The sequence below is a fragment of the Mugil cephalus genome, chromosome 1 (assembly GCF_022458985.1).
Source record: "Mugil cephalus isolate CIBA_MC_2020 chromosome 1, CIBA_Mcephalus_1.1, whole genome shotgun sequence".
Lineage (NCBI taxonomy): Eukaryota > Metazoa > Chordata > Actinopteri > Mugiliformes > Mugilidae > Mugil > Mugil cephalus.
The window spans coordinates 28,473,732-28,491,252 of NC_061770.1; the positions used below are offsets into that span (position 1 = coordinate 28,473,732).

General features: G+C 44.8%; 2 protein-coding genes across 2 annotated transcripts in view; one reads left to right on the plus strand and one right to left on the minus strand.

Annotated features, from left to right (window-relative positions):
- LOC125009548 overlaps positions 1-17,521 on the minus strand; it is a 321,026-nt gene that overhangs the window by 202,689 nt on the left and 100,816 nt on the right. The window lies entirely within an intron of this gene.
- LOC125008714 (alpha-tectorin-like) lies at positions 919-10,249 on the plus strand. The gene is made up of 20 exons (XM_047586079.1): positions 919-1,289; positions 2,130-2,284; positions 3,119-3,194; positions 3,449-3,540; positions 3,887-4,123; positions 4,309-4,380; positions 4,596-4,707; positions 4,813-4,939; positions 5,555-5,789; positions 5,992-6,148; positions 6,242-6,329; positions 6,447-6,509; positions 6,627-6,823; positions 6,910-7,044; positions 7,138-7,325; positions 7,504-7,655; positions 7,750-7,995; positions 8,102-8,264; positions 8,347-8,439; positions 8,967-10,249. Exons 3-19 carry the CDS (start codon positions 3,149-3,151, stop codon positions 8,437-8,439), a joined length of 2,403 nt encoding a protein of 800 aa, XP_047442035.1. The 5' UTR covers positions 919-1,289; positions 2,130-2,284; positions 3,119-3,148; the 3' UTR covers positions 8,967-10,249.

Below are 17,521 nucleotides of genomic sequence, written 5' to 3' on the forward strand. Positions count from 1 at the left end.
CAGGGCAATCAGACAGGGAGAAACCGATTAGTAATCAACAGACAAGGAGACACAGGACAGGAAACCCAGAAACTTCAAATAAAACGGGAAACACAAAAACAAGATACAAGACAGACACAGAAGCATGACAGAACCCCTCTCTCAAGGGACGGCTCCTAGAGTCTCTAAAGTCCTAAAGAGGACGTGGCAGGTCGCTCAGGAGGGCGATCTAGACGCCCGGAAAGACCCAGTGAGCCGCTCCAGGGAACAGCCAGGAGGCCGGGAACATGTGGCGACCGGGGGGGAAGAAGTGGCAGCCGACTCAGGAACAGAGGCGTGGACTGGATCACTGGCAGGCTCAGGAACGAAGACGTGAAATGGAATAAGGGGGGCGCTGTGAAGGTCTGGCAAGGCACAGGCATGGGAGGCATTATGGGGGCACGAGCAGGGGTTGATGGCCCCCCTCATGGCAGGAACAGGAGCATATAAGCATGATGATAATCACTCATGCAGGGAGTGGAGGGGAGGGGATTGGTCTGAAGACAAAGGTTGCTCCTGTGGATGGGCTGTGACTGAGAAACATTGAAGGTTGGAAGGACATCTTGAATTCTAAGGTAACGGGGGGGGGGGAATAACTAAAGTAACTGCCCTGTATGGGGTATGGTGTTTGTCGGCTGCTTGGTTGGTCTTGGCACAAGATCGTAGAGGCAACCTGAACAAATACTTCTGCACCTTTGAAAGACACAGTGGGACACTGATGACCTGCCTCCCCCAAGATAACACCTCTTCCACCAGAACTGGTGCCTGTGAAATCACATCAAGTTCTCACACCAGTGCCCCCTCCCTCTCTGACAACAACAATGACCAAGGCTCCCTTACAGCTGTTGGACCTCTTCCTACATCTCGCCTCTCACCATCCTGTAGAATGAAGAGACTGTTTGCAAGGCTGAACCCCCACAAAGCTGCTGGACCAGATGCCGTTTCAACTTTTATGTCCCCCGAAGTCGGATTTTCCGAAAGTGTTTACATGCACTTGTGCACTTAAGGAATTTTTTTTGGTTGGTTTCAGTTTGCTTATCAGGAGCACATTGGGGTTGAAGACTCGGTGCTCTACATGCTCCACAAAGCTCACTCTCACCTGGACAAGGGGTTACGTTAGAGTGATGATTATTGACTTATGTAGAGTTTTTAACACAATTAGGCCTGATACCCTGGGGAAACTGGAGGGAATGGGGGTGGACCACTTCCTTACCTCCTGGATTATGGATGATCAGAAAGAACGGCTGCAGTTTGTGAGGTTGCAGAACCAGGTATTGGAGACAGTCATGAGCGTCCGATTTTATTTTATTTCTTCCATGCAACAAATACCAAGGCAGATTCTTGTACAACCATACTTGGCAATAAAGACCAATTCTGATGTAGGTATCAAAGAATGGATTAATCTGAGTATGTGAATTTGCATGAGATTTAAACATACAAACCCTGGTTTGGGTGGGGACTGAGGGTGGGGGATGAGGATACAGGACTGAACCACGCCTGTCAAACCTATACAAAACCCTTGTCTCTGTGAAAACCTGGCAAAACAAAGTAAGAAACAAAAAAAACATGTCTTCTGCTAAAGAATGGAGCTTAAACTTACTGATGACAGTATGAAGCATCTCCCTGAGGAGCCTCACCCTGCGTCTGTGGTGGAATGTAACCTAACTACAAGTGCTCTGATTCAAGGCTTCATCACTCACGTCACTGTTAACACTTAAAGCATCCGCAGCTCTGATAGAACCCTGAATACTCTGCTGTAAATTAAAGAAACATCCATGATCTATAATCGATCTCTATTATATTACCATAAGAACAATGGGTCGAATGAGTGGAATGTGGAGGGTGCAGCTTCCACTGAAGAACATATTTGATTAAGATGTTTCCAACAGCGATGCAGACGTTAGAGTGCCTTTCAGATTGTTGCTGGAATTAAATATTTTCTGCATGGGTTATAAACAAGATGTTCCTGATAAATTTGTTAGGGTTACACCTTTAACACATATGTGTAGGACTTTCTCAGACCACTGCTGTCCTCTGTGACATCGTTATTTTCAAATGTTGATATATATTTATTCACCCAGTCTGATTTGAAATGTTTCCCTTGCTACCAGGATTACGTCAGAAAGCTCCACCATCCACCCTCCTCTCTCTCTCCTCCTGGGTGTGGACATAAAAAGAGACAGAGACACCCACAGATGGACCAGTCCATCAGAGACACCAGAGACGTCCTCGTGAACAGCCTCATCGTCCATCAACGCTGCACAGGGTGAGACAAGCTGCACAGCTCTGCTCTTATTCTCCTAACACACAGCAGCGAACACACACACATTTCAGAGCACTGCTCATCAATACATCTGATCGTCTTCAGGACTGATGACAAGCTGCAGCCACGAATACATGCAGCGACACACTGACCTGTGTGAAAATAGATTCCAGTCTTTTTAGGACCAAACTGTGTCTTTTGCTTTAGAGGGACAGTAACTAGAACAACAATAACTGAGGTTTGTTTTATGCAGACACTCTGAGCTCATGAAGCTCGAGGCTGAGACGCTGCTCAAACAGAAAGATGAGCTGTGCTACATGTTGACCCTGACTGAGGTTTTCACATGTGTCTCTTGACTCTGTGGACGGTGAAGGTGGTGGAAACTAAAACCAATGAGTGATGAGTAAAGGAGCATTAAGGGCTTTAACCTGCAGGGTTCTGTTAGCTTGTTCACTTTAGTCTGAGAACAGCTGCCTGCTGCCACCCAACACCACCATATGAGATGAGGAGGTGCAGAGCTGCAGGTTCATCCTCTCATTCACACACTGACTGGGAACAGATCCCTCATTGAGCTGCTTTAGCATCATCCCATGGAGACATGTGTTTGGGAGTTGATCCTGGACTGAAGCTCAGATCTGTCACATCACATCAGTCACTGTCCAGCTGTCAAAGTGGAGCTGCTGCTGGAACCAAAGTTTCCTCCAGTGACTGAACACTGAGAGAGACTCCAGCTTCACATTCATGGTCTCAGCTTCTTTTTCAGTCTGTCAGGAAAAGCAGGGAACTGTGAACGTGGCTTTCTGTCCAATCAAACAAGTCCCTCTGTGTGTCTTCCAGCTCTCTGCCGGCTGATTGGCCCCCTCCAACATGGCCCGCCTCCTGTTCTACCTGTCTGCTCTGGGCCTGCTGGCAGGTAAGCGCACACGCGGCGGCCATGTTGAAAATGTCTCAGAAGATGAAGGAAGCTTTAAGTGGTCATAATGTGTCAAACGGAGAGACTTTGCTGCCGTCTTTGTTCCTAAGAAGAACTGATGTGGAAAGTCTTGACTGGTGAACAAAGGCTGTTTCGTTCCTGCATGAAGTCAACATTTGACATGAAGCTTTCTCTGTTGTCCAACCAGTTAACAGACTGCAGCTCTCACCTCTCATGTGTCTCCATGTCTTCAGGTGCTGCTGCAAAGGTGGTTGTAGTTCCTACGGAGCTCAGCATCAGCTCATGTCCCATCACGTATTATGGACGGACCTATGAACGTGTCTATGTGAGTAGCATGAGTGTGTTTCTGTCATTAATGCTGTTCAGTGTCCAGCTGAGGTAGAGATGATGTGTGCAGGCGGAGGGAAGGTCACAGTTAAGTCATGTGTTCATCAGACATTTGTCAGAGCGCTGCAGCTGATCGGCCAAAGAAAACCACTGATGTTCAGTGTGTGAACTGTGTGTGACCCAGCTAAGTGCTGCAGCCTGCTGCCTGCACTGGTTCATGTCTTCACGCTGTCTGAACGTCTCATTAATGTCCACTGTGGACATGAACTCTGACTGAAACCTGCTGCACTGCCGCTAACAATCAGCTTCTTCAAACATTGACACGTTGCCTCTGGTTTTAACAGGTGAACTTCCCCACTGAAAACGTTGTCTTGTGTTTCGACGGCTTCTACAACCCTGATGCTGGAGGAGACTGTATTCTGGCACCTCCATCCAAGAACTCAGGATCTGATTACGGTGGATTGGGTATAATACCATCTAGAGTTGATTGGCGTGAAACACGTATCCACGACAATGTGCCAACCATTACCAGCACCATGGACTGTTTTATATATTTTCGTCTGTTTTTAAACAACAGATATGTAAGTGGTATTCATTGTCATTAAGAGGTTAAATCTGAGTGTTTTTATTGTTGACTGTTTCTGATCCAATTAACTCTTTAAACTCTGGAACGTAAACTTGACTTTAAATCACATCAAATTTTTTCCTGAAATGTTCTGGAGGAAACTTCCCAGTCATCTGAATCTTCTCTGTTCTCTCTTTACAGTATTTTGTCAGTCTATATGCGTTTGGGAAAGAAACCGTTGTGCTGACACAATTAGATTACCCTGACACCTTGGTGAGTGTATCAGTATATATGTGAACAACTATGCATGTGTAATAATGAAGTGAATGTTAAATGTGTGACCCAAACATCTCCTTCTAAATGTGTCTGTTGCTCTTTTCTCTGTAGTTGAACAGGTCAACATGACGTGTTTAGTCTACAAGTAGAAACTTTTCTGTTTTTCTGAATTCACTTCTCTCTGTGGCTGTAACATGGTTGTTTCTGTGCAGGAGCTTGATATGAAGGTTAATGGTTCTACAGTCGATACACTGACTCATACACGCACTGCAGAAGACAAATTACGGTTTGTATACATGGACATCAGCGGATGCAGACACTCAGGTTGGTGAATTATTTCTCCAAACATTGACTCTGTTGTAAAAGTGTAAAATGTCTCTTCTACCTGTTGAACCAGTGAAAGTGATGTAAGCCTTGGTTCCTTCTCAGGTGTTCTGTATAGAGCAGGTGAAGTACTGAGTTCTGATCCAGAAACCTGCACCACTGTCACCTGTGATGACGGAGCCTTCCAACGCTCTACCTGTGGTCCCCTGGAGCGTTGTCAAGGCAACCACACGTAAATACGACCTGTTTCTACGTAGAAGGAGCTGGGATGAAACAGGGACCTGATGAGGGATCTTTATTTGCTGAGGGAAGTTTCAGTGAGAGTTACTAAGTTATACAGTAAACCATCCAAGCTGCAAGCCTGGAATTCATTGTCCAACAACTCTAACTTTATTTTGCTTCTAAATGTGCTCACCCTCAAAGGTTTCACTTCATTATGTTTGGATTTGAATTAACACAACAATAGCGTGAGTAGCGTCCTCTCTAGTGCACTGGCAGACAAGTTATCTTAGGAATATGTGTTCAGACATCGTACTACTTCACATGATAAACGTTTAATTGAAAGACGACACATCAAATAGCAGCTAAAATCACTGCCCTCAGTTACACTTGGACTAAATGTAATAAGTAAAAGTTATGGTTGAATAAAACTATGAGAGATAAAAATGACTAAAATGTGACCAAAACTAAAATCATTTTGCCTGAAGACTTGGACTAAAGTAAAAAAATGGTTGTCAACATTAACACTGTTTCAGTGAGACATGTGTAACAGTAGAGGGCCCCCTGGTGGCCATGGCGCCCAGCAGCAGCTCATGATGTTGTCTCTGTCCCTCTCTGTGTCCACCAGCTGCATGTTGGACACCACCTGCACTGTGACCGGCCCCACTATCATCGACGTCCATGGCCAAGTTAACTCTGTCCAGGACCGGTGTGCGTACCCTCTGGTCTCAGTCCCAGACTTGGACGTGTTGGCCACCTTCCAGGAACGGCGTCGTACAGATGTGAGCTTTGTGGACAGTGTGACACTGGTTCTGGGCGACCCAGCCATTCACATTCACCTGGAACAGGACGGGAGAGTCCGGGTAAGCTACCTGCAGCCACCATGTGTCCATGTGTCAGAGTGGAGCTTGATCCAGAATCCTCCTCATAAGCTCTGCTGTGGCAGCTCTCGTCTTTCTCCTCAGAGACATTAGACACAGTTCTTCTGGTGCGGCTGAAACAACCTGGTTGTGTGTTTGAGATGTTTCAGTGTTTCCTCCGCTTTGTCTCTCTGCTGCGATGCAGCTGAACGACTCAGCGCTGACCCTCAACAGCTCGGCTCAGCTGGTTCACGGTGTGGAGCTCTCTAAGGACCAAAGTGGAGTCACCGCCAAGGTGTCGCTCTCCAACTACACCACTTCTGTCTTCTTTGATGGCAGCACTGCACAGATCCGTGTGGAAGGTACAGAACATAAAATGTCTCTTTGGGGCATGGTGCCTTTGACTTGGTGTCCTCCAGCGCTGATGCTGATCATTCTGTCCTGAACGTGTCCAGGTGCACCTGGATCTCCTCTCCAGGGCCTGTGTGGAAACTCCAGTGTGTCTCTAAGTGGACTGAGTCTCTCTGCCTACAGCTCCCCCAGGTGAGACCTCATCAAGAGCTCAGTGTCCCCTGAATGCTGCTTGATAATCCTGAGTGTTTGCATGAACAAGCCAGAGCAGGTAGCAGTGCTGACCTTGTGTTGTGTGTCGCCCCCTAGCTGTGAGAAGCAGTACCCTGACACTGCTGACAGTACGATCAACTGCAACATGACGAGTGAACGGTGAGACAGCAGCAAACATTTGTGTGTGTTATCACATGATTAATGTCATGTGATCTCAGAATGGATGGAGGATAAACACACCTGTTCACGCGTTCTTTCTCTTCATCTCTGAAACAGCTGCAACCTCCTGAAGGAGGCGCCCTTCACCACCTGTACCATGGACCCAGAGCCCTACATAACCGCCTGCATCGACACCTTGTGCACATATCCTGCACTGGATGGTCTCAACTGTCAGTTCCTGGAAGCCTACGCCAGAGCCTGCAGCCTGTACAGCGACGGCACACTGGAAGGCTGGAGGTCAAAGGCCAGCTGCCGTAAGACCTGGCACTCTCCGACACTTTCTTTTAAAGGATTCAGTCCTTGTTTTCAGAATAATATAGTCCTGTCTGTCCCCCTGTAGCTGCCCCTGAGGCCTTCTGTCAGGACAGGACCTGCAGCGCTCATGAGTTCTGTGGTGAGAGGACGGTCGGTGGTGAATCTGGCTGCTTATGTCGGGCCATTTTTGCCTCCAAGTACAGATCGACAAAGTCTTTGGGTACGACAGCTGTGACAATGACCTGAAAACAGGGAGAATGGTTGGAGGAAAACATCTAACTGTGATTACTCTGATCCATTCTGTGACATTCAGGTGATCCAGCAGTCTGCAGCCAGAACTCTGCTTCCCTGACTCTGGTCGGTTGTCTCCTGGTGGAAAAAGGCATCGACTTCTCTGCGTTGCACCTCAACGACCCAGACTGCGTGGGTCAGATGGACGAGGAGACCCACATGATGACCTTCAGCTTTGACAGCATCAACAGCTGTGGGACGGTGTTCACGGTGGGTTCTCTCCACCACCTCTTTACTCTCCAAGCAGACAAACGTCTCCCAGCACTATGCTGAGCTCTCACATCTTTCTTTGCGAGATGTTGGTCAACTTAACATGGTTAAAGGTGAAAGGATGAATGATGGTGTTAGATGTGCTTTAGTAGCAACACGTGAACCTGTGACCCAACAGGCCAACAACAGCCAGATTATCTACAAGAACACCATCAAGACCCAGAACAATTCCTCCAACATCATCACTCGCCAAGACCAATTCTCCATCGACTTCTCCTGTGTCCACACTCAGCCGGACATCAAGACGATGGCCTTCAGAATCAGAGACAGGTGTGTGGGGGCCGCTGGCTCTGCTTAGAATCAGCTAGTTGTTGTCCAGAGGGTTGTGAGTCTCAGACTGATGACCTGTGTGTGTTTTGTGCAGCTCTGTGATCCAGCAGATCACATCTGGAGCTTGGAATTACTCTCTGACCATGACGGCCTTCACCGATGCCGGCCGCACACAAGCCGTGGAGTCCAACACTGAAGTTCTGCTGAACCAGAAGATCTGGGTGGAGCTGGTGACGGATGGGCTGGATGGAAACATGGTCGCCGTGGTGACCGACTCCTGCTGGGCAACCGATCAGCCATCGCCCACCGCCACTCAGAAATACGACCTGATCATTAAAGGGTGAGGCGCTGAGAGGAGGCGGCCTCTCTCTGCTGCTCAGGGATTGGTTGGTAGGTGGTATGATGGACTGATTCCTGAAAGAGTGTGTCTTCCTGCTTGTGAGTAGCTGTGCCAACCCTGCCGACCAGACTGTGAATGTGGAGGGAAACGGACTGGGAACCTCCAACTACTTCTCCTTCGACCTGTTCCAGTTCTCTGGGAACTCTGGTGACATCTACCTGCATTGCAACCTCCAGCTGTGTGTGAAACAGGAGAACAACTGTGCGCCGGTACGCCTCGCTGCCAAACACACCACTAACCCAAACCCTAACCTCTAAAGTCGGGACTTCATCTCTCTGTCTTTACCTCCAGGTTTGTAACAGAGCTGTTCGGAGACGTAGATCTGCCAGGTCCGGATATGAAGGTGAAGGTGCAGCCTTGATCAGCATGGCCTGGACTAATTAGGTAAAACTCTGTTGGTGTACACGGGTCTGAGACATGTGTGTTATATAGACTGACCTTAAAACCTTGTGGAAGCAGAACAGTGGAGTTAAAGAGACAAAATGATTCCACTAAACTGAAGTGAGACCTGTCAAAGCTCCCTGACTGTGTCTGGAAGCGATATTACAGCATCACTACTGATTCAGACTCGACTGTGGTTGATGTGAAGTGGGTTCTAGTGACTTGAAGCACATCATGATTCTCAGTTCCAGGTCTGTCAGCTGTTTGACTGCCTTACGTGTGATAAGTTTGTGCTTCCTACATTCTCCATGAGATGAATTTAATGAGAAAATGTCCTGGCCAGGCCTCCGTACACAGCCCTCTGTAGCCTGACAGTCCAGGATCAGGTCCATCCTCTCAGACTGATGATGATGGTGAGAGGAAGACGTGGGAGGTGACTGGCTGAAGAGAAGCCATAGGGATGTGACAGAGAGGACAGGAGGGTTTTCAGAGGAGACAGCAGTCACCGTTTGGTCTGGTTCTCTTCTCAGGTGGTTTCCACGGTGACTCGGACTGACCGACAGACGGCCGACCTCCACGATGATCCCTGACTTTTGACTGGTCCTGATCCAGAGGCTGGACGTGTGAAAGGATGAAGCTGCTGGAATCAGCAGCTGTTTTAGTGGAAGTGTTGTGAGGACGGGACCAAACTGTCATCTCTGAGACATATTTTCTGTTTTTTACTATTGACATGGTGGAGGGTCCATTACATTTATATTCTAACCAAATGAATATATCAGAGGAACGTCCACCCCTGAAACTCTAATCACTGTGTCCTCCGTCACTACATCTCCCAGCATGCATGGGGGCGCTGCAGGACCTCCCAGGAGACCTGTAGGCTGTCACATGTTCACCCTCAGAGAGATGTCTGCTGTCAGGTTTCATACGAGGCCTCCAACCAAAGAGGCATCTTGACTTCTCAGGCTGTTTGAGATGTTTTAGACAGAAGAGGTGAAACCATCCAGTACTAGACCAGAACCCAGAGATTAGAGGAGATACGGGCCGGGGTCGTAACGCCATGTAAAGGTGATGGGGTCATTTGAACATTAGCTGTGTAACAAGCTGGTAGTCGAGGCTAAACTTGAAAGGAGGACTAACAGAATCCGCTTCCTTCCAGTTTGACTTGTAGAAGCCTTTAGTTGGATTCGGGCTGTGTGGGTTGTTTGATGGTGATCTAAAGAAGAGGAAGGATGGATTAGGACTCTGAAGCTCTCACTTGGACAGATCTGAATGTCATTTAAGAGCCGATAAAAACCAGAGTGAACGTAGCTCAGAGTCGAGACAAGAATCAAAGAGTTGAGCTGCAGTCACTTGTTAACAGACAGAACCAAGAGAGGACTGGAGCTGAGCGCGCTGATGCTCAGTTACATTTACCTCCGGCTTTTAATGTCCGCTCAGTGCTCCCTTAAGGTGGACGGACCGGTCCGTATGTATGGGTCCATCCAACCAAAGATAAAGCCTGGAGGCAGATAAAGCCGCCCAGAGCTGCAGTCTGAGCAACACAACACTGTGAGCAACAGCATGAAAGGCTGCAGTCAAGTCCAGCAACATCAGCATTGACCTGAATCTGCAGCACAGACCATTTAGTGTTTGTCTGGAAGCTGATTGGAAAGTGCAGAGCATGTGTTCCATCCTTCCTCCCAGAAAAGACACCAGAGTCCAACTTGTAGCTGCTAACTTTCTATGTTCTGTTGATTTGAGGGGACAGTTCAGCTGCTCTGCTCCGTCTCCTTCATTCTCTCACTGTTTGTTCAGCATGCAAAGACCAAAAAAACACAAATAAAGGAGGAGGGTAAAAAAATCAACCTTTCTGACTGTCATCACTTCCTGTTTACTGTGGAGAGGTCTGCAGTTCAACTCAGAGATCTGCTCTTTGGAGGGACAACAGGAAGAAGAACTACAAAGACGGACTGAAGTTAGAGCGTCCTCACCACATTTCCATGTCACTCTGCTACAAGCTAAAGTTCAACTGTCCAGCTTTGATTGGCTTCTGTTAGAGCTACAGTAGACAATGTCCCATGAACTGTCCTCCTTCTTATTTCCTCTGAACCTTCCTCAGCATCATCACACAACATGTTCCTGTGATATAAAGAGGGTTCACGTTAGCAGCTGTTAGAATCAACCAGTCAGCACTTAATTTACTGGAAATGGCAACAAACCTCCAAACCATCAGGAGAACAACTACACACACCAGGTCCAACAGAGACACCTGGTGGTCACAGTGAGAAATTGAAATCATTTCGTATCTGACTGAACAGACACCAGGTGCCCGTTGCACAAAACCAGGATCAGGGATTAATCCTGGATATGTTGGTTATCCTGGATGAACTTATCCATGATCTGGTTGCACTAAAGCAGGACGGGGGAAAGTGATATGTTTATAAGTGATATGTTTTGATATTAGTTACCATGGAGATTTATCCTGTGGAGCTAGCCTGCTCCAGACCAGGATAACTTCCAGGATCTATTTAATCTCATCCCTTATCTCAGTCAGCAGTCACCACAAATGGAAACCAATATTCATTCCACTGCCCACTACACTTCACATTCAGCTAGACCCACTGTCATCATTTAAACATTTGTCATCATTCATTGGAATAATTTTAGATTATTTTTCAATCAGTAAATAGTTTAGTTTCCATAGATTACATATAAAATACACATCACCTTGTGACAGGTGTCGATAGATTGTATAGAACCAAAAGATTCAGGAGTCATGGACTGAGCCAGGACACTCTGATCAAGTAGTGAGCACTGCGGACCATTTTATAAGATATACATTATTAAACCAATCAATGTACAGTGTTCAAATATATCAACAAGTCATGTTCACCTGAACATTAATGCTGTGGAAGGATTTCCTGTTCATTATCTCCCTCACAGGAACATGAGGAGGGTTTTATGTAGATGTGGGTTCAGTCAAATGCACCAATGATGTTGGAGAAACCTGTAACACAAAGCAATGAGTCTCCTACTGCGACGGTTAACACTTGTCCTGTAATCTGTAATTTACCGATCACATGTAATGGATTCATATTAAAGCCAGTAGATGAGACACGGCAGGCTACAGTACGACTTTCACGGAGGACTCACAACCAGACACTGCAGGTGAACCACAGTCACAGAGTCCAGATGATTCAATACGAATGGTTGGTTATGTCTCATGTAAAGATGGAAGAATGGACCTGGTACGAAGAGGGGCATCTTCTTGGGAGGGACTAGGTTTGGGTCTGTCCCCCCAGTGACCCCCCTCCAACACAGGCCTCTGTTCAGTTCTAAAAGGCTCTGTCCTCTGGTGAGGTCAGCTGATGGTGTCTCGCCACCTGCTTTGTTTTCTTTTTCCCCTGTAAGTACAGGCAGTGTAGCAGGTAAAACGTGCGCTTGAGCATAGTATCTGTTGGAGAACTTACCGTTCTGCAGGATGGTCTAGACAGACAGACAAACAGATAGATTGCATTTACATAATTTCATTCACATCTGCATCAGTTTCACTTGTAGTTTCAGCTGTTTCATAATCAGAGTACAACCATGTTTTTGGAGATGTTCACTAACTATGTGGATTGTGGACTAATTGTGATGTTACAGCGGAGTAGTGAGTGTGTGTTTGTGCAATACTTACACATTCAGGCGGACTGTGATACGATGCCATGTTTTCTCTCTTTGTTTTATGGCGGTAGTGGTGTTTCCCTTCTTTTTAATTTGATCTTTTACCTCTTCATAGTCTCCATCAGTATGTCCTGCTACGATGGGGAGGAGTTCTCTGCTCGTGTCGCCATGGTGATTCAGTGAATCTGTGTGCAAGCTCTGATCCAAGATTCGTTAAAACCTGGCTTGATGTATCCGTGTCCGCTCATCCTGGCTTGGTGTTTGTGCAACTGAATCAGCCTGGACGCTCTTGTTTATGATTCGTTGAGCCCAGGATTAGTCACTTATCCTGGATATTTGAATCCTACTTTTGTGCAACGGGCCCCTGGAAAATGAAAACATAAACACGTGAACTGTCTTCTTGAGTTTCTGCTGCACAACATGCAAAATAAATTGAAATTAGAATTTAAATCAGGAGATGGATGCAAACGTTGGTCACATCACACACAACACAAATCCCGCTAAGACAGTTCTTTTTTGTTCCTGTGACTGAGGTTCCTTTACTGGATCTTCTCAGTATTTTTGTAAAACTGTAACACAGATGTACATGTTACAGTACCGATTTATGAAATATGTGTAACACTTATTACATTCCTATAAACACACACCATTATCACATGAATGCACCCACAGGAAAGTACTGGAAATACAACAATAAACATACAAATTCAACCATGTAACACAAATGAAGGTCAACAATGAACTAAGATCAGATTTGTCTACTTTTGTAATTATGGTAAATGTTCTGGTAAATGTTCTGGGCAGGCCAGAATCCAAAAAACAAACCAAAACAAAAGCATCATATTTTAAGATGAGTTGTCAACAAATCTTGAGCCTTTGTCGCACCCTGAAGGTGACGGTGGCAGGAAAAACTCACATTTTAACAGAAAGAACCCTTAAGCAGAACCCAGTTCATACGGAGGAACCAAACAGAGAAGATAGAGAGAAAAGAAGAACAGGAGAAACAAGATAAACTAACTTCTGTCATAGATAAAGAGGAGAGGACATGTCCTCAGTGCATCGTCCCCCTGCAGCCTCGGCCTATAGCAGCATAACTAAGGGATGGTTAAATCCAGCTCTAACTATAAGCTTTGTCTAAAAGGAAAGTCTTAGTCCTGACCTTAAACGTAGAGACTGTGTCTGCCTCCAGAACCCAAACTGGGAGCTGGTTCCACAGGAGAGGAGCCTGATAGCTGAAGGTTCTACCTCCCATTCTACTGTTTTTTCTTCCTTCATGGGTTTGCACACGGTGTCACCTTGACTACTGCTGTAAAATAGTAACTGACCGGAAATTTTTTTTTGTTTTTTTTGGCAATCTCCAGTTAGACTGGGATGTGCCTTTTACTACAGAATGGTTTCCATCTGGCCATTCTACCATACAGGCCAGATTGGTTGCTACAGAGACAGATGTCCTTCTGGAAGGTTCTCCTCGCTCCACAGAGGGATGCTGGAGGTCTGACAGACTAGCCAAGGCAAATATGGGCTTCATGGCAAAGACTGTGAATACTTATGTATAGGCTAGGTGATTCCTTAGACTTTAAAATAAATTTGCAAATCTTTTTGATGTTGTCATTATAGGGTGTTATGTGCAGAATGCATGGGTTTCTCCAGGTGCTCAGGCCTCCTCCCACTGTCCAAAGTCATGCTTGTTAGGTTCATTAGTGAGTTCAAATTGGCCGTATCCGGAAAGACTTTATTGCCAAGTATATTTGTACAATTTGCCTCGGTGTTTGTTGCATGAAAAATATAAAATAAGATCAAATAAATCATAAGCACATACACAATTATGCAAAAATATACTAAAATCTATTCACTGTATATACAACAAAAGGAACATTTGGTGGTGGGTTTGATGTGTTCATGGGGGGCAGTGTTCAGTGGTCCTACACTCAATGGATCGCAGCGAGGACTCTGTTAAATAGACTGTGTCCAGGGTTAGAGGGATCAGTCACGATCTCAGCTGAGTCCTGGAAGCGTACAGCTCTAAGAGAAACTCATCACGCGGCTCAACACTTTTAATCAAACCCACTTCTTTCATCAACGCTGTTACCATAACAATGATGAAATGGTAACGTCAACAAGACATAAATGTGACCTACTTTACACGGTGGGCTAACATTTCCAAACTCATCTCATCTTCTACTACCTCTTATCCTCACTAGGGTCGTGGAGGTCGCTGGAGTCACCAGGCGAGGGGGGGGGGTCCACCCTGGACAGGTCTCCAGTCCATCTCAGGACATAGAGACAAACAACCATTCACACCTAGGGTCCATTTAGAATCAGCCTAATGAGCATGTCTCTGGAGGGGGGGGGGGCCGGAGTATCTGGAGAGAACCCACCCAGACACAGGGAGAACATGTAACCCCCCCCCCCCCCCCCCCCCCCCCCGAAAGACCCAAGCTGTGATTCCAAATTGACATACTTTATTTAAAATAAATATCAATTACTAATTATTAATTATAAGTCTCCCGTTAGCTTTGTTAATATGCAAAACATCACTGTTGTGGGCTGGTTTTACACAGCCCACAACATACATTTTCCGTGGGAAATCACACACACAGTATTTGCGTTTGCTGTTACAGTTTTTCACAAAATCGAAAGTGATATCTCTGAAATTGCACTTTGTGCGTGTTCCCATCGAAAGTTGTTTTGAGCTGTAGCTCTGGTAAAGTCTCGTCTTCTGATATCTCATATTTCTCTAAAGTTCGCCACTTTGAGGAAGATCAACTTCAAATGAACTGGTCACATGACCCCCTGCGTCATCTCCAGGGATGTTTTTAAATGTCGGTGTTTACAATTTTTTATCGTGATATTTACATTTCACGCATTTCCAGGGGTGATGGAAACACAGCAAATGACTCTGTGACATTGCACAGTGGGAAAATTAGAGCTTTTTTAATGAAACACCCATATCCATCGATGGCTTTATGAACTTCATTTTCTTAACTTCGCTTATTTCTATTTTCTAGCTGCTTTATAGTTACTTTAATACTTTCTTTCTTTTACCAGTTTGAGGGGCAGCACTCGTTTCCACTGAACCAAATACCAACAACTTTAATTTCCTCTTTAAAACTGGACGATAATTGTAGGTTTATTCAGTTCATTTAGAATCCATCCTCCTGTCCCATCGGTATAAATGACGTCTCTGAGGCCACAGAGATTGTCTCACAACCTTCTACTTTGATTCTATTATTAAAAGTTATTCATTATAACTTGTTAATATTTTATAGTCTGCCATCACAGTAGTTAATTGTCTATAATGTGTACATGAGTTTGTGGATGTGATGTTTGGTTTACCCAATGTACAAGTCTGTACATTTCTCTTGTACAGACTCCAGACGTGAACATTTGTGAAACCAAACAACCCATTCACAAATGCCTGTACAAACACAGGACAGCCAGGCTGCAGTAAAATGACTTGGATCACTGTGAACAATAACCAAGACAATATTTGAGCAAACATATGAAGGAACGCGTGTGTTAATTAAAAGGTAGAAGCAGTACCAGTCATAGCATGAATGTCTATGAAGGAAAGGTCTTTATGCTGATTTGAACATAAGAAACTGAACTGTTAGGATGCTGGATAACTTTGTCATTGATTTTCTTCACAATTACACAGTAAAATGAAGAAGTCAGGGTCACCGAGAATTAAGACAAAATTTGGGCGAACGAAAGTGTTTTATGGCTGAATATGAGTAATTTAACTGTCAGGACGCTTTTGGCTTAGTTGAATTTTTCATTGATTTTATTTAGATTTAATATGGTAAAATGACATGAACTAGAATAGAATAGAATAGAATAGAATAGAATAGAATAGAAAAACACTTTATTCATCCCTGGGGGGGAACTCTGAGTGTCTGGTAGCTTGTACACAAACATAACATAAAGAGGAGCGCTAACAGTGCAAACAAACTATTTTTTACTATTTTACATGGGAACGTTTTAAACAGTGGTGTTTAAATGCAGCATGAAGAAGAGCACCGGCTAATAAAACATGAGCAACTCACTGCACATGGTGAAGGATCCGAGTCTCCGAAGGAGGAAGACTGGGCTCTCCCAGGACTACGAGTGTCCTCTCCTTCAAAAAGTTTGTTCCCCGTTCAATGTTTAACGTCTCTAAATACGTGATGAACATGATGTTTTTGCTTCATATTTAACGAATGCAGTTCTTAATTCTAAATGTTATAGAGAACAATAATTTGAACTTAAATACACCCTCTTTCCAGTTTAAGGTCAGTCAGATTTTATGGTGACCTGCATATTTCTCCATAGTCGTGTAACAGGTATTCTGGATGGATATGTGTTGTGAGGGTAGTTTTATTTAAAGAATCGATTAGGTAGTCAGCAAACAAATATAAAAAAAAAACTGACAAATACATTTGGGAGAAAAAACTTTGATATTCTTTTGGAGGTTTTCATTGCTGAGATTCAATTAACACCAATGATAAAAAAAAATGTTGGAAAATTCGTAGGTAGCAGTGGAATTAAAGAGGTTTGTTTGTTTTGTTTTGTTTTTTTTGACTGCAATGCCTTAATTTAGACTAAAGTAAAGTTAGATTAAACCTTTTAATCACAGTGGCTACCATGTCCATTTACTGTAGTAGGAGCAGCACAGGAGGCAGTTCCTATTTTTATTTCATTATTGAAAACGAGATTGGATTGATTTTCGTTTTTTAACCGCTTAACGTTCCGCTGGGTCGTATATGGGACGGCAGTATGTTTTTGAAGAGAATGGTTGGAAAGCTCATTTTCTCCTGATATCAGTGATATAAGACATTATAGGATTCAACCAACACAACCGACACATTTTGCTCAAGACAAGAAAAACGAGAAACGAGCATGAACTCACCAGAAAAGCCTCATATCGATCCAACAATCAATATTATCCATAATATTATCCCATCGCTAAGGGTCCAAACTGTTCACTTCAGTCATATTTTCAGTCCAAAAACTACTTTCAGCTCCATAAAAGTCCACGAAAAGCTTCAGCGTCTCTGATGAAGAAGGAGATACGTCGCAATCTTCGTATTAAATCAAAAAATGCACTTGTTTTAAATCGTTATTAAATTTTTAAATCATCGCTGAACTCTGACCTTTTGATCGATACGTCTTCGAACGAATTAGGAGCAAGTATGTGTCGTCACCAGCCTTCAGAAGCCAATGAGAGTCATTGCTGGAAAGAAGCCCCTCCTCCATTCTTTCAGCCACAGACTGAGCCAATTGCAGAGAAGTTAGTCGATGACTGGCGTTTCATGTAGCCAATGAGCTGCTCTAAACAACGATATACGCACCGGTTGAGTGGCGTTCAGAGGAACTCGGAGAAAGCGCAACGAGGGGGAAATTTGTGCGTAATTTCAAATAAGAAGCAATGCAAAACATGTGATTTTCCTTCACTAACTCT